Here is a 20,747-nt window from a genome sequence, read left to right as displayed (position 1 = left end):
AGGTTGATGAGTTACATACTCAGATTGATCGCACAAGGGTGAGTTCATCACATGGACAGACGGAGAGTTCAGCACAATTCAAGGACAGTCGAGGAGGAGTTCACGACAGAGGAGGTGTATGCAGGAAGTGAGGACTTGATGATTTATAATATTAAGTTTGTTGTATAACGATTATTATTATGTTGTGTGATTTAGAATTGTTCATTTGATCATTTTGATAAGTTCTAATTTACTTCATTTGACCAATTTGATTTAGCAAATGAATTGCAATTTTTATTAATAGAACGACAACTAATACATGATTGCAAAAACATGAAATAAAAATAAATAAATAAAAGACAACTATTACATATCACCCTTATTACATACTACTAGGGTTACTTTAGTTATCAAGTCAGTCATCATTTTCTTCATCATTGGTTCCTTTGTCGTCGAAAGCTTCATTTGTACTACTTGATCTAACATTTTTTTTTTCATATTTAGCGACAATTGCTTCTTGTTTTAGCTCTAAAACTCTTCGCAAATGAGGATTGACTTTGTCGAGTGACATTACCAACAACCTAGTCTCATTTTCCTCCTCTCTAACACGAAGTTTTATTTCTTGTTTCAAAAATAACTTTTTTTTGTGTCTTTTCTTGCTTCAATTTCATCCTAGTTTGAAATTGCCCATTTAGAATCACTTCTCTATTTCTCGACTTTCTTTAAAATCTTGAAGAAATTTATCCATATTTTTAGCAGTGGATGCAACATTACCCTCGACAGTAGAAGCAATTTTCTTGTTCTTCTCAATTTCTTTGCTCTGCCTCCTACCAACCGACCTCTCCAAAAAACCTTCGGTACCACTAGGATCGTATTCTGAGTACAGTGAAGGTGAAGGTGAAGGTGAAGGTGAAGGGTTAGAGTGAGGTGTTGAAGGGGTTGGGGTTGAGGGTGAAGAATCAAAGCCTTCAAGATCTCCGGATCTTGTTTTTTTCTTTGGTCTTGGAGCAAGCGTTTCGTTGCGTAACTGAGTTCTTTGCCACTTTGGCGTATTTTTTACTAAATTATAACAATCTTGCCATATATCCATGGTTTTCCAGTAGTAGTCGCATAAGTTGCTGCTGCGTCTGTAAGCTACGTTTATTAAAAAAAAAAAGAAGACAAAATCAATATCAAGTAGTATATAAACGAAGTATAAACGAATCTTACAATGTCTTCACATCCCCACCCGCTTGGAGGTTGTTCTTCAAGCTTTCTTAGTATAGCATGATATTTGTTGAAGAACGGTAAAAGAATCGCCCAACGTTGTGAGACTCCCTTTCACTTACGGTTGCGGTCAAAACCTTGAATTTCATTAATCCTAGTCATAATTCGTTCCCAATAAACTTATCTCGATTGATTATTCCCTACTATAGGATCTTCTCCAATCTTAATCCATGTTCTAGTAAGAGCAATATTTTCTTCATTTGTCCAACTTGGACCCCTGCCTTGTTTTGGTTGTGACATTGAGAGTGTTATGTGTGAAATGCTTGAGTTGTTTGATAAGAATGTTTGAGTTGAGTGTATGTAAAATGAAGAAGGAGATGAGTGTAGATATATGAATGTAGAATTCTGGCCGTTTTTTGCTCGTTTTTTTTCTTGTTGGAGCACGCGACATTGACAATGGTGCACGACATTAGTAGTGGCGCTACGACAAGAGTAATCGCACGGGTGCCGGGTCAAAGTCAAAAAAATTGGGGCGACTCAAGATCCAAGATCCAAATTGCCAAATTTTGAAAAAAAGAATGAAACGAACAAAGTTATCTGACCGAATTTACTACTACCTAGAGTTGGGAATTCCGGAAAATTCCGAATTATTTCTTCAAATTTGAAAATTTTGACAGGTGATACTACCACCTAGAGATGCTCTAAGTATTATATGTGAAGTCTCTAAGTATATATGTGAAGTTGTGAACCTAGTTCTTTTTCCCAACAATAACCTGAGACCCATCCATTAAGAAGGTTGCCTTGACGGATAGGGAAATCCTCAAGGAAATGCTCTGTATGTATCATATGTGGTGTTTCGCCACCATCTAATCCAGCATGTGAAAACCAAGCTACACTTTTAAAAGTAACCAAAGAACATTGAAACGATAAACCACAATTATCAGAATCAATTAAGCATCTCTTTAAAAACGAAAATGGTTACCAATCTATTCCTAAATGGAAAAAGTATATATCCACCCACTGTTGAATTTGGTACTAGTGTTTGGTTTTGTTGAATTTGTTCTTTCTTACATATATATGATAATAATGATAATGAAGTTCTCGATCTCTTATTTTAACTAGGAGTTCCTTCCCAACAAGCAGAAGAGAATTCCCAACAGTTTGCTGCGTTGGAAACTAGACCTCCAATTCTCTTCTTTTCCTACTTGTATATGGCCTCCATTCTCAGTCATGCTGTGCAAATACAAGCTTGACAAATAACTTACTGGAAGTTGCAATCTCTTGTGTGCTTGAGTGCTTCAAATGTGTTCTTTTCCGTTTTTTTTTCCCCTTCCTATTCGTTTTTTGTAGTATGTCTTCAAACATGTTTCAAATCTGATTAACCATCAATGTGTTTTTTTGTACCCCTGTATGATTTTGGTAATTGATTAATTTATAGTCTAAAGTTAAACTAAAGTTGAAGAACAAAGCACTAATTATATCTTGTAGGAACACCATTTTACTCAAATGCAATGTGAGACTGAGAAACTTCGGGAGGAGATGAATTAAGAAGACACATATTGAACTGAGGTATCTTCTTTCTGTCTTTCCTGATCAAAGCATAAGTTCCTCGTCCGTTAATCAAATGTATGCTAGCATATAGAAGTAGAACTATCTATTTGTGCTCCGGACCTATAAATTGTGTCATTTGCGTTTTTCTACACACACAATTATGAGCTTGACAAAGTTACAGCTGAACAACGTAGTCATCTGCACCTTGGTAGTGAGAAATAAATGCTATTTTTTTCTTCTACAGAAGGTTGTGGTTGTGTTTGCTAGTAAAATTTTCCATGTAAAACTTTTTTTTTAATATATTTTGGGTTTAGGCAGACCCCAACCAGTGAACCAGAATTAAGTTCTTACATAGATCGTCCCCTTTCTATCCTCCTCAACAATAGACATCAGTTTTAAAGTGAGAGGAGGTACAAAATACTCAAGTTCATGATAGTTGCTAGTGAAGCAAGAAAATCGGCGTCTCTATTAGCCTCCCTATAGACATGCAGTACTTCCATGTAAAACTTGACTAGGAATAGGAACAAGTTTTGAAATGAAGTAGGGATGTCCATATGTTCTTCCTCTGAATTCCTTCCCAAAATCGCAAATGTAGGTAAAAGTCCGACACGTTTGCCAATGGGAGCAAAGTACGTTTTAACTTAATTTGCTCCCTTACGTCGCACGTTACTTACTTTCGTTCAGTTTGCCATGTTCTACACTTCTAGGCAGGGCCGGCCCTGAGCAGGTGCAATGGTGGGCGACCGCATAGGGCCCCCAATATACAAGACCCCAAAAATTAGTATTTGTAGAAAAAGCCTATTTGGCAAATCACAAGCCCAAACCAATCAAAAGCCCAAAAAATTGGAAATTTCACAAATCACAATAAACAACGGAAATATCCCCTCATATTCTCTTTCCTCATTAATCAGTATCGAAAAAAAGAAAAACATATTTCTTCTCAACGACTAGATATCTCTCTCAACGACTAGATACCTTATTAATTATTTGCCTAAATTAGTCAATTACTCAAATACAAAAGAAAGATAAAAAAAAAAAAAAAACCCCTCATTCACCATTTCACCTTCTGATCATCTAGTATCCTCTCATTTTCAAAAATTCTTTCTTTACAATTGTGGATTTGTATTAGTTTTCACTTTGATTATTCACCTAATTTTTGATTCTTCTTCAAGTAAGTTAGAGATTAAAATCAATTTTCCCTTTCTTAAATATTATTTTAATAACTCAATTTAATTCCAAAGTAATCTAGTCTAATTTGGTGTTGTATATATATTTTAATTGCAGGCATTACAAATTGTCATGTGAATTGTGAAGTGTGTAGTGACTTCATCAAGGCAGACGCATACCACTATCTTTCGTCTTTATTTAAGCATTAAACATATCAGGTTCTATTGTTCTAACTCAATTTCTTGTTTTTTTTTTTTTTTAAAATGCTTCCTAGAAAGTGTCAATCGGACATGAAAAAAAAAAAGAGACAAAGACTTTTAGAACTAACTCAATCTAAAAAGGAGCCCTTGATAAATTTATTCTTAAAGAACCACAAGGTTTAGGAACAAATTCAGATGAAAATGAAAATGTTGATGATCTAGATAACAATGGAAACGAAAATGTTAGTGATCCTGACCCTATTGAAAGTGATAACAATGAGGATCTTTGGTGTTATGGGCCATACTAAAATGAACAAGTCAGTAATTTTGGCAACGAACAACCAAGTCAATCCATTCCCTTAGACATTTATGACCCAAGAACTTGGGACAATCTTGACACATTGTCTAGAGATTTATTAGTAAAAAGGGGTCCTATAAGGGACCTATTAGTCGAAAAGGACCTAAAGATAGTTGTTATAGGCGTTTTTCTTCAACATTTTATACTCGACATTTACCGAATGGATTTCTGAGAGGATAGAAAATGGTTAGTATATTGCAAGGCAATGGATAAAGTGTTTTGTTTTTGTTGCAAGTTCTTAAAAAAGGTTTTCAAAAAGGTTTTTGTTGTAAAAATGAAGGGTATAATGATTGGGGGCATCTTAGTACTAGGCTTCATCAACATGAAACAAGTACAGACCACATCATTAACATGATCACTTGGAATGACTTATGTAAGAGATTGGAAAAAGAAGAAACTATTGATAAATATGTTCAACACCAAATTAACAAAGAGAAAGAACATTGGAAGGCAGTATTACGTAGAATAATATCTGGTGTGAAATATCTTGGTAAATATAACTTGGCATTACGAGGAACAAATGAGAAATTATATGAAAAAAACAATGGAAATTTTTTAGGCATAATTGAAATGATTGCAGAATGGGATCTAATAATGCAAGAACATGTTCGACGCATAGATAATAATGAAATTCATTATCATTATCTTGGTCATAAAATACAAAATGAATTGATAAGTATGTTAGCTTTTGAAATTAAAAATGCAATTATTCAAAAAGTTAAAGAAGCAAAATATTTTTCTGTGATACTTGATTGCACTCCAAATTTTAGTCACCAAGAACAAATGACTTTGATATTGAGATGTGTGGATGTTTCGACTTGTCCAGTAAGAGTAGATGAGTACTTTGTAGAATTTATGGTAGTGAATGATATATCTGGGCAGGGACTTTTTCTAGAATTGCAAAATGTGCTTAAAATTCTTAATCTTAATATTGATGATGCACGAGGTCAAGGATATGATAATGGGTCTAATATGAAAGGGAAACACCAAGGTGTACAAAAAAAACTACTAGATATTAACCCTAGAGCATTTTATACTCCTTGTGGTTGTCATAGTCTTAATTTAACACTTTGTGATATGGCTAATTGTTGTGGTAAAGCAAAAGATTTTTTTGGGGTTGTACAATGAATTTATACGTTGTTTTCACAATCTACAAAGCGGTGGCAGATTTTGGAAGAGAATCTGAAAGAGTTTACTCTTAAGTCAGCATCGGCTACCAGTTGGGAAAGTCGTGTTGATAATGTTAAAGCAATTAGATATCAAGCTCCTGAAATAAGAGAAGTTTTACTTCAGCTAGCTGAAACTGATAATGATTCTAAAATAAAGAGTGAAGCTGATTCTTTAGCTAGACATGGAATTGGAAATTTTGAGTTCTTGTTAGGCATGATTATTTAGTATGAGATATTGTCTACCGTTAATACAATTAGCAAAACCTTACAATCTGAAGACATGCAAATAGATATGGCTATTGATAAAATAAAATGGTTGATTACATATTTTAAAAAGTATAGAGAAACTGGTCTCACACAAGCCATGATAACTGCTAAAGATATTGCTCTTGAAATGGAAATTGATCCACGTGTTTCAAGTGAAACGTCAAATTCGTAGAAAGAGACATTTTGATGAGAATGCCAATGAGGAGTCAATGCAATCAGCGGAAGACTCATTTAGAAATCAATATTTCTATTTTATTGTAGATCAAGCTATTAGTTCATTAGATAAAATGTTTGAGCAACTAAAAGCATATGAGGATATTTTTGGTTTTTTGTTTAGATAAGAGAAGTTAAATTCACTAGATGATAATCAGTTGGAAGCATGTTGTGATCGTCTTGAAACTGTTCTAAAATATGAAAACTCTTCTGATCTTGATGGGAAAGACTTATATGGAGAACTAAGAGTTTTAAGAGAGGTGTTACCAAAAGATAAAAATAAAGCTATTGATATACTTGATTTCTTGAAACGACACGATTGTTTTCCTAATGCATGCATAGCTTATAGAATTTTGTTATTTCGTTCCATTATTGTCGTCTGTAGAAAAGAAGTTTTTCAAAATTAAAATTATTGAAATCATATCTTAGATCGACTATGTCACAAGAAAGACTAAATGGGCTAGCGTTAATATCTATTGAAAATAAATTTTTAAAGAAAATTAACTTTAAAAGCCTCATTGATGATTTTGCAGCCAAAAATGCGAGAAGGGAAATATTTCGATGATCCTTTATGTTGATGGAAGAGTATTGGAAGAGGGCCACATTTCGCTGTTTGCACAGGGCCATTGAAAACTCAGGGACTATTTTTAACAATATCAGAGATAGCAACTAGTGTTGTGTCATTTGCAAGGGCAACAAATTTGTTACCTGCATTCAAATTTCTTTCTTTTTCGGCATTTAGATCATGGTTTGTAGATTTTATTCTAAATGTAATGGAATAATTTAAGTTGTGTAGGAATTCTTGTTATTTGAATGAGGGTAGTTTGCATTTCTCATTAGTGATTTGGCCGTGTGAAGGTGGGGTGTGGACTGGGAGTGTGTGTAGCTGTTTTTTTGGGGCCGTCCCCCGAAGTTTTCAATGGCCCTGTGCAAACAGCGAAATGTGGTCCTCTTCCAATACTCTTCCATCAACATAAAGGATCATCAAAATATTTTCCTTCTCGCATTTTTGGCTGCAAAATCATCAATGAGGCTTTCAAAGTTAATTTTCTTTAAAAATTCATTTTCAATAGATATTAACGCTTAGCCCATTTAGTCTTTTCTTGTGACATAGTCGATCTAAGATATGATTTCAATAGTTTTAATTTTGAAAAACTTCTTTTCTCGCAGACGCGATAAAGAACGGGAACAAATCAACAAAATTCTATAAGCTATGCATGCATTACTTAAAACAATCGTGTCGTTTCAAGAAATCAAGTATATCAATAGCTTTATTTTTATCTTTTGGTAACACCTCTCTTAAAACTCTTAGTTCTCCATATAAGTCTTTCCCATCAAGATCAGAAGAGTTTTCATGTTTTAGAACAGTTTCAAGACGATCACAACATGCTTCCAATTGATTATCATCTAGTGAATTTAACTTCTCTGATCTAAACAAAAAAAACCAAAAATATCCTCATATGCTTTTAGTTGCTCAAACCTTTTATCTAATGAACTAATAGCTTGATCTACAATAAAATAGAAATATTGATTTCTAAATGAGTCTTCCGCTGATTGCATTGACTCCTCATTGGCATTCTCATCAAAATGTCTCTTTCTACGAATTTGACGTTTCACTTGAAACACAGGATCAATTTCCATTTCAGTAGCAATATCTTTAGCAGTTATCATGGCTTGTGTGAGACCATTTTTCTATACTTTTTAAAATATGTAATCAACCATTTTATTTTATCAATAGCCATATCTATTTGCATGTCTTTAGATTGTAAGGTTTTGCTAATTGTATTAACGGTAGACAATATCTCATACCAAATAATCATGCCTAACAAGAACTCAAAATTTCCAATTCCATGTCTAGCTAAAGAATCAGCTTCACTCTTTATTTTAGAATCATTATCAGTTTCAGCTAGCTGAAGTAAAACTTCTCTTATTTCAGGAGCTTGATATCTAATTGCTTTAACACTATCAACACGACTTTCCCAACGGGTAGCCGATGCTGACTTAAGAGTAAACTCTTTCAGATTCTCTTCCAAAATCTGCCACCGCTTTGTAGATTGTGAAAACAACCTATAAATTCATTGTACAACCCCAAAAAAATCTTTTGCTTTACCACAACAATTAGCCATATCACAAAGTGTTAAATTAAGACTATGACAACCACAAGGAGTATAAAATGCTCTAGGGTTAATATCTAGTAGTTTTTTTTGTACACCTTGGTGTTTCCCTTTCATATTAGACCCATTATCATATCCTTGACCTCGTACATCATCAATATTAAGATTAAGAATTTTAAGCACATTTTGCAATTCTAGAAAAAGTCCCTGCCCAGATATATCATTCACTACCATAAATTCTACAAAGTACTCATCTACTCTTACTGGACAAGTCGAAACATCCACACATCTCAATATCAAAGTCATTTGTTCTTGGTGACTAAAATTTGGAGTGCAATCAAGTATCACAGAAAAATATTTTGCTTCTTTAACTTTTTGAATAATTGCAATTTTAATTTCAAAAGCTAACATACTTATCAATTCATTTTGTATTTTATGACCAAGATAATGATAATGAATTTCATTATTATCTATCGTTTAACATGTTCTTGCATTATTAGATCCCATTCTGCAATCATTTCAATTATGCCTAAAAAATTTCCATTGTTTTTTCATATAATTTCTCATTTGTTCCTCAGAATGCCAAGTTATATTTACCAAGATATTTCACACCAGATATTATTCTAATAATACGCCTTCCAATGTTCTTTTTCTCTTTGTTAATTTGGTGTTGAACATATTTATCAATAGTTTCTTCTTTTTCCAATCTCTTACATAAGTCATTCCAAGTGATCATGTTAATGATGTGGTCTGTACTTGTTTCATGTTGATGAAGCCTAGTACTAAGATGCCCCCAATCATTATACCCTTCATTTACCAACAAACCTTTTTGAAAACCTTTTTTAAAGAACTTGCAACAAAAACAAAACACTTTATCCATTGCCTTGCAATATACTAACCATTTTCTATCCTCTCAGAATCCATTCGTAAATGTCGAAAGTATAAAATGTTGAAGAGAAACGCCTATAACAACTATCTTTAGGTCCTTTTTCGACTAATAGGTCCCTTTATAGGACCCCTTTTACTAATAAATCTCTAGACAATGTGTCAAGATTGTCCCAAGTTCTTGGGTCATAAATGTCTAAGGGAATGGATTGACTTGGTTGTTCGTTGCCAAAATTACTGACTTGTTCATTTTAGTATGGCCCATAACACCAAGATCCTCATTGTTATCACTTTCAATAGGGTCGGGGATCACTAACATTTTCGTTTCCATTGTTATCTAGATCATCAACATTTTCATTTTCATCTGAATTTGTTCCTAAACCTTGTGGTTCTTTAAGAATAAATTTATCAAGGGCTCTTTTTTGAGATTGAGTTAGTTCTAAAAGTCTTTGTCTCTTTTTACGTTTTTCATGTCCAGATTGACACTTTCTAGGAAGCATTTTAAAAAAAAAAAAATGAAATTAACAAGAAATTGAGTTAGAACAATAGAACCTGATATGTTTAATGCTTAAATGAAGACGAAAGATAGTGGTATGCGTATGCCTTGATGAAGTCACTACACACTTCACAATTCACATGACAATTTGTAATGCCTGCAATTAAAATATATATACAACACCAAATTAGACTAGATTACTTTGGAATTAAATTGAGTTATTAAAATAATATTTAAGAAAGGGAAAATTGATTTTAATCTCTAACTTACTTGAAGAAGAATAAAAAATTAGGTGAATAATCAAAGTTAAAACTAATACAAATCCACAATTGTAAAGAAAGAATTTTTGAAAATGAGAGGATACTAGATGATCAGAAGGTGAAATGGTGAATGAGGGTTTTTTTTTTTTTTTCTTTTTTGTATTTGAGTAATTGACTAATTTAGGCAAATAATTAGTAAGGTATCTAGTCGTTGAGAGAGATATCTAGTCGTTGAGAAGAAATATGTTTTTCTTTTTTTCGATACTGATCATTTATTATATATCTTATTTCCTATTTTTAGGAAAATAATTAATGAGGAAAGAGAATATGAGGGGATATTTCCGTTGTTTATTGTGATTTGTGAAATTTCCAATTTTTTGGGCTTTTGATTGGTTTGGGCTTGTGATTTGCCAAATAGGCCTTTTATACAAATACTAATTTTTGTGGCCTTGTATATTGGGGGGGCCCTATGTCGCTTCACATTGCACCTTTCGGGTCGCCCCTCAGATGCATGCTTACACATCAAACACTAGGAAAACTACTATACCTTTGAATGATAACCTGTTTTTAATTGGCTCCTTGATTGAATAAGGAAGTAAGTAAATAATACGTAAAAACTCAATCATGAAAAATAAAACTTTCAACAATAATAATAAGATGAAAGACATGAGACCTATAAAACAAATAAAAATTTATATATACAGTTTGCACTAGCATTATCTACAGTTCAATTATCAATGCTAGATACTGAGTCCAAGGCATACACACACATATATTCCTGACATAAAAAGGTTCCTTCTTCTTTTCCATATTGAATAGAAAGGTCATGGGAAGACAAAATAATAATAATAATCATTTCATATTATAACCATATATACTTGTTTTAGAATCTAGAGATCTTGCAATCACCTGGACATGTTTTTAATAAACGAACCAAATCCCTAACCTATCAATACAACTTATACAAGCATGGCTACAATCTTACTTTTACAAAGAAAAAAACTGTATAGGATCTCCACATCTCCTTGCAAGTTTATATATCGTGCCAACTTACACATTCTAGATAAACTAAAATGAATTTTTGTCTCCAACGAAGAAGGAGATCATGCTATCCATTTGTTATAACAGTCATACCAAACTTAAACTAGATACATCAGCACATAGTACAAAATATCAGGATATGGGTATTTATCGATATTCAATTTATGGATATGTATCGTGGATATATCCCCCTCTTTGAGGATATTTGACATTGTTTCACATGCAAATATCGTGGATATATCTAAAATATCGACAAATATCGTAGATATTGTGGATATTTTTTGATATATCATGATACATTATTTATATTTATTTGAAATATAATGGTAAATATTAAATAAAATTGTTATATACACAAAATATCGCCAAATATCTCCAAATATCTCTAAATATCTCAAAATATCATAAATATCATAAATATCGCTAATATCGTTTAAATATCGTCGATATTTGCAGTCGTATATATCTCTGAACATATCGTGATATTTATATATCTTTTTTTGAAATTTGGATAGATATCCCCAAATATCGCGATATATCGGGATATTTTGTACTATGCATCAGCAACCCTCAATGGCTCCAAACCTTCTTTTCAAAAATCTCAAAACCACTCCAAATTCTAAACCCCAACCACCAATAACAACAATCTCCCAAAACCACCTCCTTCTCCTCCAAGATTTGGTAAATACAACGTCCCCAAAATAATGAAGAACAGAGAAGAAATTTTAAATGTTGTTCTCTACAAGTATAAAATTCATCGAAACGAAACAAACAAAACGTAGTTAGCACCTTTTTCGAGTTGGGTTGCTTCCGGTTTAGCACTTTTTCCAGTTGGGTAGTTCAAGTTTCCGCCAAAGCCAAAATACAATTATAAATCAGAGAAAGAGACGTCAGATGTAAAACTATGGAGGAAATTGGTAGAAAACTATAGAGACATTGCTACTACCAAACAATGTTTCAATAATGTAATTGGTAGAAAAATAAATATTTTAAAAAAGAGAGAGAGAGGTGGGGAAAGTTCGCAGCTACGGAGGAAGCGGAGAGAGGAAGAGATCGCGATATTTTTTCTGAAAATCAAATTAAGTCGCCATGAAACATTTGTGCGGGTTTTAGCAAATACGCGCGGAAAACAATTTGCCACGAAATTCTTGAAAAACGCTGCAATTGGATACCCTTTTTTTTTAACGATAAAACCATCCCCTATTACATTAAAAGACGCAAGAAAGAGTTTACGCAAGAAAGAGTTTACGTATTCAAGATTACATGGTGGGTGACCACCAGGAATTAGGCGCAAGCCCATAAGCTAAGCCATTCCCAGCAAGACAAACCCAACTGAAAACTATGACTCTCAACTCCTGTAACTAAACTAAAGAGTAAACATACTAAAAGACAGAAAAAGAGTTCCATCCTAAAAGAGAACTATTACAAGCTTTAGAAACAGAGATCAAAGTCTGACAATCTCCTTCAAAGATCACTGTGTTAAGCTGAAGCCTTAAAGCCAAAAAGAACAAACTACCTCAACTCCAATTGCCTCTGCTTGTTAAGGATCATTTGCAAAAAATCTCCTAAAAGTAGCTCCAAGTATCACCCCTTTTGAATCTCTGGCAATAGCACCTACTACACCACTATAATGAGATCTGTCAAAAGCAGCATCAAAGTTAACTTTAACCTATGGAACAGAAGGAGAAGACCAGGTATTAAAGTTAAAACATAAAGGCTATGATGCAAGGGCTATATATGCTCAGAAGGAGGACAAGATAAAAAAAAACAAAGTGATTCCTATCTCTTTTCAACTCAGATAAGTTCAGAATGAGTTTGGTATTAATAGGCTTCTGCTCTATTCGTGCCTTGTTTCTTGTCAACCAAAGTTCATAAAGGAAATGAATACAGAAATAACCCCTTCTGCTTATGTCTTCATCCTTATCAAAACACCAACTGATAAAAAGATTAAGCCAGTCCTTCACTTTCCAATCATCATGAGAGCTAATATCCAGCATAACATTAGAGACATTCCACATCAGCTTCACCCAATAACAGGAAAAAAGAGCGTGTAATGTTGTCTTAATACATTTCTGGCAGAAAGAGTAAGTGATATCCCCTTTAAATTTACATTTGTGAAAAACATCACCAGTAGGGAGACCCCCAGAGTAAAGTTTCCAGATAAACAGCTGTGTAGCAACATCTATCTTTAGCTTCCACAGTTTTTTAACAATCAGGGGATTGAAAGAGAAGGAGAAGGAGAGATTATCTTGCTTGGAAAGGAAGATGTAAGCTAAACTGACAGAAATGTTCCCATTCTTAGCATAAGGTCAGATGATATGGTCAGGACAGTTTGAAGGTCTGATATGAACTCTATTAATGGATTGAATAATCTGAAAGGGAAACAAATCTCCCAATCTATTTTGATTCCAAGTGGGAAGTGCAGGGGGAAAAAGGGAGTTGACCTTAAGGTTAAGAAGATCAGGCCCGAGGATCTAGCAGATCTTTTAGGATAAGAGGCTTTCCCATAAAAAGAAGCCAAAGATCATTAAAGATAGAGATGGAAGAGCCAGCTCCAATATTTCATAAAAAGCCTCATTTGATTTCCTTCATAGTTCTAATGATGCCTCTAAAGAAATAAGAAGTATCCCTAGGTAAGACATCCATCTCAATCATCTTTTGCCAATTTGGATAAGTTTTCTTAAAAAGAAGAGCCCATTTAGAAATCTCATCCTTCAGCATTCTCCAGCAGTGTTTACTAATAAGAACTTGATTCAGTTCCCTTGATTTCCTAAAGCCCAGACCACCATTTGACTTACTTCTACAGAGAAAATCCCAACTGATGGTGTGATAGGAGTGAGATTTAACTGAGCTATTCCACCAGAAATTCTTATTCAACTGATCCAGCTTATCATTAATCTTATATGGGAGAAGATAGGTACTCATTGCATATATAGGCATAGCTTGGGCTACATACTTGATGAAAGTAGTTATACCAGAGAGAGATAAAACTTTAGCTTTCCAACCGTAAATCTTTCTTTTGAACCTTCAGATCAAGTACTCAAAATCTTCACTTTTTTTTCTTGCTTAATAGAATTGGAACCCCTAAGTAGATCTTTTTATCATCAAACTTTCTCATCTTCCATTTTTTCATAATGCTCTTTTGAGTACTTATAGCCACATTCCCACTGAAATAGGCCCTGGATTTATCAAAATTTACTGCTTGACCAGAAGCTTCACAATAAGTGTTAAGGAGAGTCATCATATAGTCTGATTGCTGAGTATTTGCCATACAAAAGATAATTGAGTCATCTGCATAGAAAAAATGGCTGATACCAGGGGCCTTCCTTCTTATTTTGATCCCAAAAATCAGATTGGAACCTTCAGCTTGAGCAATGAGTCTTGACAAGGCTTCTGCCATAATGATGAACAAGTAAGGGGACAGAGGGTCCCCCTGTCTTACTCCTCTTTCTGGATAAACTTTTTCTAGAGGAGAGCCATTGAGAAGCACATTATAAGAAACTGTGCTAAGGCATTATTGAATCATTTTCCTCCATTTGGTAGAGTATCCAAGTTTTCCCAGAATTTGATCAACAAAGCTCCATTCTATTCTATCAAATGCTTTGGTCATATCTAACTTGATAGCCATCTATCATTGTTTACGTTTTTTTTCATCTTTCTAATATTAAACAAAATCTCACTTGCCAGTCTAATATTATCCTCAATAGACCTTCCTTTGACAAAAACACCTTGAAGAGGAAAGATGAATTTATGAAGGAGGGGTTTAAGCCTGGTGGACATGATCTTAGAAATGATTTTATAGGAGAAATTACAAAGACTAATAGGCCTAAATTTAGTGATGTGTTCAGGATTAGCTACTTTAGGAATGAGAGTGCTAAAAGTTTCATTTAGGCAAAGGGCAAGCCTGGAAAAGGTGAAGAAGGCTTTGACAGCTTTAGAGATCTCAGAATGAACAATATCCCAATATTTCTGGTAAAATATATCCTAAAATCCATCAGGACTAGGGGCTTTAAGGGCCCCCATACTTTTAATGGTGACCCAAATTTCAACATCAGTGGGGATTTTTGTAAGAAGAATATTCTCATTGGGTGTAATACATGATTCAAAGAGATTCAGGATATCATTATTGATAGGAGGCTCATAAGAAGAGAAAATATTCTTGAAATAGGAGTTTATATTAAGCCCTACATCCTCAACCTCTGAGTCCCAGCCCCCATTATCATTCCTGAGTTTTTCAATGCTATTCGTTCTTCTTCTGTAAATAGTAGAAAGATGAAAGTATCTAGTATTCCTTCCAGCATCCTTCACCCAATTTGAAGTGGCTTTTTGTTTCCAAAAACTAGCTTCCTTATCCAAAAGATCCTCCAAATCACTTTGAAGGGAAAGAAACTTGTTGTAATTCTCCCCAGTCTCCAAATCATCTGATAAGATATTATCTAAATCCCTTCTAACCTTCTTGATCTTTAGTTCCACATCCCCAAAAACCTCCACATTCCATTTATGAAGATTTTTACTGGTATTTTTCATCCTATTAAAAACAGACAATGTAAGAGAACCAAAGCAATCTCCTCCAGAGATATCATTCCAAGCTAACTCAATAGTATCCTTGCATGAGGGTTCCTTAGTCCACATCTCAAAAAATTTAAAAGCTTTTTTCTTTTTTTGTAAGGAATGATTAAGATTAATAGAAAGAGAAAGATGATCAGAGGAAAGAATAGTGATATTTTGAATGAAGGAAAGGGAAAACAATTTCGAGAGCAATCTGGGGTGGCAAGAGCTCTATCCAACCTCTCTAAAATATGATTACCAAAGAATTTTTTATTTGACCAAGTGAACTTGGAACCTTTAAAACCTAAATCAATGAGACCTAGATCATCAATAAAATCATTAAAAGAATTCATACTTCGATATTGATTACCATTACCTCCTACTTTTTCCAAGGGTGATGAAATGGAATTGACATCACCAAAGAGAATCCAAGGCCCAGGGGTAAGCATAGCAATGTCACACAATTCATCCCAGACTCTTTTCCTCTTATAAGAAAGAGGCTTACCGTATATAAAAGAAAAGAACCAATAAGAATAAGCATGGTAATTGGAGAGTTTACCTGTAATATGATTAGGTGATGTAGCTCCCAAAATATCCAGCTGAATATTATCCTTCCAGAAAACAATCATACCACCACTAATGCCAATTGCAGGTACTATACATTTGCCAGTGTACTTGATTTGCTTACTAACTAACTCCATTTTTTTTGTTGCTTTGGTTTCAGATAAACATATTATATGAGGGTCTGAAACCAAAATGAGGTTATTAAATGCTACCATTGTCGGTTGAACCAATTCCATGACAATTCCATGCAGCTTGTCGCCATGGCTCTAGAGGTCACTGGAAATGGGTTAGTCACCACTTAACCCTTCTGAATTGTTAGAAGCAGCCACATTAAGTCCCTAAGAGCTAGGAGTGCCGGGGACCGTAATAACTAGATGAATTATTAAAACCATCAGACTCATAATTAGAGAGAGAGAGACCATTTGAACTAGAAGAACCTCCAGAACCAGAAAAAATAGCATTCTTATCTGAAGTATTAAAGCAAGAGTCAAAAGAACTAGAACCTTGTGAACCATCAGCCCTATAAGCATTATCACTAGAACCCCGAGAACCAGAACTACAAGACCCAGAACCCTTCGAGACAGAGTCATGAGACTCAGAGCTTTCCGAATCTTTAGAACTAGAATCTGCTGAAACCAAACTTTTTGAACTCCTAGAATCAGAGTCTCCTAGACCATAAGAAAAGACACTTGGGTTACTTGAATCCTTACTAATGGAGTCACTCTTGATTGACTCAGAAGGAGAAGGGGAAGGAGTGACTCCCATAGAACCATCACCATCAGAACTTGACATGATATCTTTTTTCAACCTCTTTCCCTTTATCAGATCCTCTTCCTCAACGTAACCATTAACTTTCCTCTTATTTTTGAAGCTTACAAAAATCTTCCTTTCCTCACTCCCACATGCTTCTTTCTTATCATTACCTTTCTCCTCTTTGGAGAGGTCAGGTGAGGTGGGAACATGATCCGTAGTAGAAACAAACTTTAGAGGACTCTTCCCCTAAGAGGGTCCTGAACTATCACTCATTTTTGATCTCTTAGAATTTATAAACTTAGAGGTGAAAATTTATGTAGAGACCACAATTCTTTTATGAGAATAATAATGTACTTCTTCAGAGATGTCAGCGCATGCTTGTGAAGTCTCAAAGATGCAACTTTTCATTTCATATTCTTGAGATAAAACAAAGCTACCAACTCCCGAATTTTTTTTGGAAACCCCATGCTTCCTAGAGCTACCAAAGCTTTTGAGAATATCAGCTAGATTTTCTGACAACTTTCCTTTTGAGGGTGGTCGGAGTATGGAATCAGAAACCAAGGGATCAAGATTATGGAGTTTTGCATGCTTACTGATACGAGGCTTGGCTAGAGAAACTAGGCTTTTTCTAGCTTTTGGGCTTAGATTGGGCCAAAGAGAAGAAAAAAGCTTTGGGCTTAGAGCGGGCCTAGCCAAGCCGGAAAACACAAAGTCCATAGAAATAGGTAAAGGGTCCAAAGAAGGTTTAGAAAAGTTAACTTCCATGCTGGACATAGATGGCCCAGTAACAGACTTTTGGTGGGGGCCCAACATCCATATCAGACAAAATAAGAAAAACTGAGTCCTCATAAAGCCCATTAACCAAGGGATCCGGGTGGAGCCCAAGATCCATATGAACCAAAACTGGATTTGCATCCCCAAGAGAAGGGTCTGAGCAGACACCTTCCAGGTTTGGTCCAGAAACAAGAGAGGTGCCACTTGTTAACAGCTCAGCTTGGATGCACTCCCATTGAGGATCTCTCAGAGGACTATCTTTTGTCAGATCAGGAATAACCAAATTGCCAAATGGCAAGTTATCATTAGTAGATGCCTCAGAGAATATAACATCCATATTGGGAATAAGCCCGTTAACCAAAGACGACAAATCACCTTCATCTGTTACCATTATCTTCTCCACCAAGACCTTATCAGAATACCCAAAACCAGCTTCAGAGGAAAGTTCAGCCAGAAGAAATCGCTTTACCTTTCCTATTATATGCTTGCATCTTCGAGATGTATAGGAACACTCTTTTTCAACTTATCAGCCTTAGGATCTGATAAAACATAAAATTGATAATTTACCTACGAAATGAACGATGAACTCAAAACGTAAGTAAACTAAAACCTTTTACGAGCCTATATTTATCAAGTTTTCTACTCTCAATTCTATCGAAATAGAGTGGAGTAACAAATTCGTTCCACTCTTAGTTCTCTAGCATGGAATGCTTTCGTAGATAACTAATCGGTCTTAAGTCCAATGAGAGCTTTACGAAGGGTGTTATTACTACGATACAATATGAAATTGATTATGTTGAATTTAAACTACGAATGCTATGGAAATATGATTGTTTTTGAATCTAGATAAAGGATTAGAGGGGAATTGAATCCACCTCGAATCCAACTTAATAACCTAGTATAGATTCTTGTATCTCGATTCTTATGTTCTTACGACAAGAATTTCGAGTTCTAATCTCTAGTGTTCATGACATTTCTACCACATACTAACTAGCATGTGAGATCGTCCACCCATTCTCATGGCGAATCACGACCTTCTAGAGTGGAATAGATTCTACAACATTTCTACACTATACTACTAAGTTTTCATCAAAGCTTCATCAACTCCTCTAATGGAGGTTTTAGCCTTGAGTCATCAACCCATCATTCCCCATTGAAATATAACTACACATCATATTAAAATTCTAACTTAACTAATTTAACTAACAATATTTCAATTTACTTAAAGTACGAAATGATAATCAACAAGAATTAAAACTAGATCTATAAATTGAAATGACAAAAATTGAAATTGACAAAATAACTATTTTATTTATCTAATCAATCAAGAACAATGATTCAAAGACTTAATCTAAAACAAGAATTGAAAATGGAACTTAAACTTAATTACTCTACTGAAAACTAGATCTAGAATTATATATAGTTTTAGGTCTAACTAGCTACCATTAACAAAGAGCTAAGCTTTTGTTTTTATATGTTTTCAGGTCCAAAAATCGTGCATGGGCTTGGAGCCATGTTTTGGGCCCGAGAATCAGGCCCAAAACCCAATTCTTTCAGTCCAAAAAGGCCTATTCAGCTGCAGTTGGCTTCAACAGACTTTTCGTCCAATTCTGCTCCTTTGATTGGGTCAAAGCTTAGACCATTAGAAAGCTCTTTCCGAGCCGGTCGTTTTGACATAAGGTAGGCCCCATTCCGAGGTCTGAGTCCAAAGATATGGTCTTTGGAAGTTCTATTGACTTTGTGCACTGTTTCTGCCCGCGTGGACTTTGACTTTTCATCTTTTGACCGGGCTTTACAGAGGCTGTCTTCTTGAAAATTAGCTTTTAATCACAGAACTCCTTAGCAACCGACCTTTGCTCTTTTATCTCGCTAAAGTGGCACATTTCTGCACATAATGGACTTTGAAGCCCGAAATGCATAAAAACACGAATCAAGATTAACTCTTAATTATTACTCACATAATCGGGTCTAAAGGTATGACTATTACAGGGTTAAAACTACAGTTTTGGGCTCTTATCAAACCCCCCCAAACAGCATTTTGCTTGTCCTCAAGCAAAGATGAGAAATTAGAATAAGTGACCAAAAATGGAGTTCTAACTACTCGTTTCACTGAAATGGACATTGCATTGACTATACGCAACAAGGCCTTAAACCACTAGGAATTCCCTAGTGGACGAAGTTATAGCCTCGTGAGAGTTTTCCAGTGAAGGTACTCACAAACTTCATCTATACTACAATGACTAAGAAATAAACTATTGTTTCCTCATTCATGTCTCAACTACCTATACATCCCACTAACAATTGAATAAGAATAACCAAGTCAAAAACCTAAACTAATATATGCATAATAATCAATCATCTATGATACAAATATATATATTATTAGTAATACTATGAAATGCCTAGCAGTGTTAGTTTTTATGAAAACTCGAATAGCTGCCCTTAAGTAGGTCCTCACATAAATGTCAAGACAAAAATCACTGATTTTTCCGGCCAAGTTTTCATACTCCATTGCAGTGGGCACACTTTACCTTACCATTTCAATGACAAACAAGGAAGCCAGAGTCGATCAAACACATCTGCCACTTACACCTATTCCTAATTGAGCTAGAGGTCTTTATTAGGTGTTGCGGGGATTAGGAGATAGTTTAAGAAGGAAGGAAATAGATATTCAAAAGGACAAGTCTGAGATAATAGAGTCTTCATATTATGTAACTTAGAGAAAACCTTGTTATTTTCTTTTGCTTCTATACTTTGTTTCCATCCTTAGCCATATTTTTTTTTTTTTTCTTTTTTTTGGCTTCGACTCCCTTTTATTCTATTTTGGAGTTTTTATTTATTTCTATTTTATTTATTTTTCTTTTCTTTGTTTTCAAGCAATTAACTAACTTTTGTTTACACCGGTTTTTTCTTCTTCTTTATTCCTCATTCTATTCTCAAGAATTATTCTAGATTGGGTAAGTTGAATATATATATATATATATTTATTTTTATTTTTATATTTATTTATTTTTATATTTATTTATTTTTATATTTTGTTTTGTTTTTTAATGTGGTAAAGGAATTGTGGTTTATGGAAGGCTAAAGAAAGGCCTCGTAGGGGCTTACTAGCGGAAAATAATTCATAGGTTTGAATTTCTGGCTATATCGATCCAAAGAGGGCCTAAATTCTCACTTAGGATATGGCATAGTAATCAAGCAA

The 20,747-nt window shown here is 34.4% G+C and overlaps 2 protein-coding genes across 2 annotated transcripts; both read right to left on the bottom strand.

Annotated features, from left to right (window-relative positions):
• Positions 1-7,332: 7,332 nt before the first annotated feature.
• On the bottom strand, positions 7,333-9,440 carry LOC147511323 (uncharacterized). Its single transcript, XM_086598432.1, has 4 exons — positions 9,352-9,440; positions 7,901-8,177; positions 7,591-7,802; positions 7,333-7,540 (listed from the first exon to the last, which is right to left on the bottom strand). The coding sequence occupies exons 1-4, from the start codon at positions 9,438-9,440 to the stop codon at positions 7,333-7,335; spliced, it is 786 nt and encodes a 261-aa protein (XP_086454558.1).
• Positions 9,441-14,890: 5,450 nt separating this feature from the next.
• LOC147511322 (uncharacterized) lies at positions 14,891-16,155 on the bottom strand. The gene is made up of 3 exons (XM_086598431.1): positions 15,831-16,155; positions 15,695-15,773; positions 14,891-15,434 (listed from the first exon to the last, which is right to left on the bottom strand). The coding sequence occupies exons 1-3, from the start codon at positions 16,153-16,155 to the stop codon at positions 14,891-14,893; spliced, it is 948 nt and encodes a 315-aa protein (XP_086454557.1).
• Positions 16,156-20,747: the final 4,592 nt, after the last annotated feature.

This window comes from Coptis chinensis, chromosome 3, assembly GCF_015680905.1.
Source record: "Coptis chinensis isolate HL-2020 chromosome 3, ASM1568090v1, whole genome shotgun sequence".
Lineage (NCBI taxonomy): Eukaryota > Viridiplantae > Streptophyta > Magnoliopsida > Ranunculales > Ranunculaceae > Coptis > Coptis chinensis.
The sequence above is the reverse complement of the archived record's forward strand: the minus strand, read 5'-3'. Positions and strand labels throughout refer to the sequence as shown.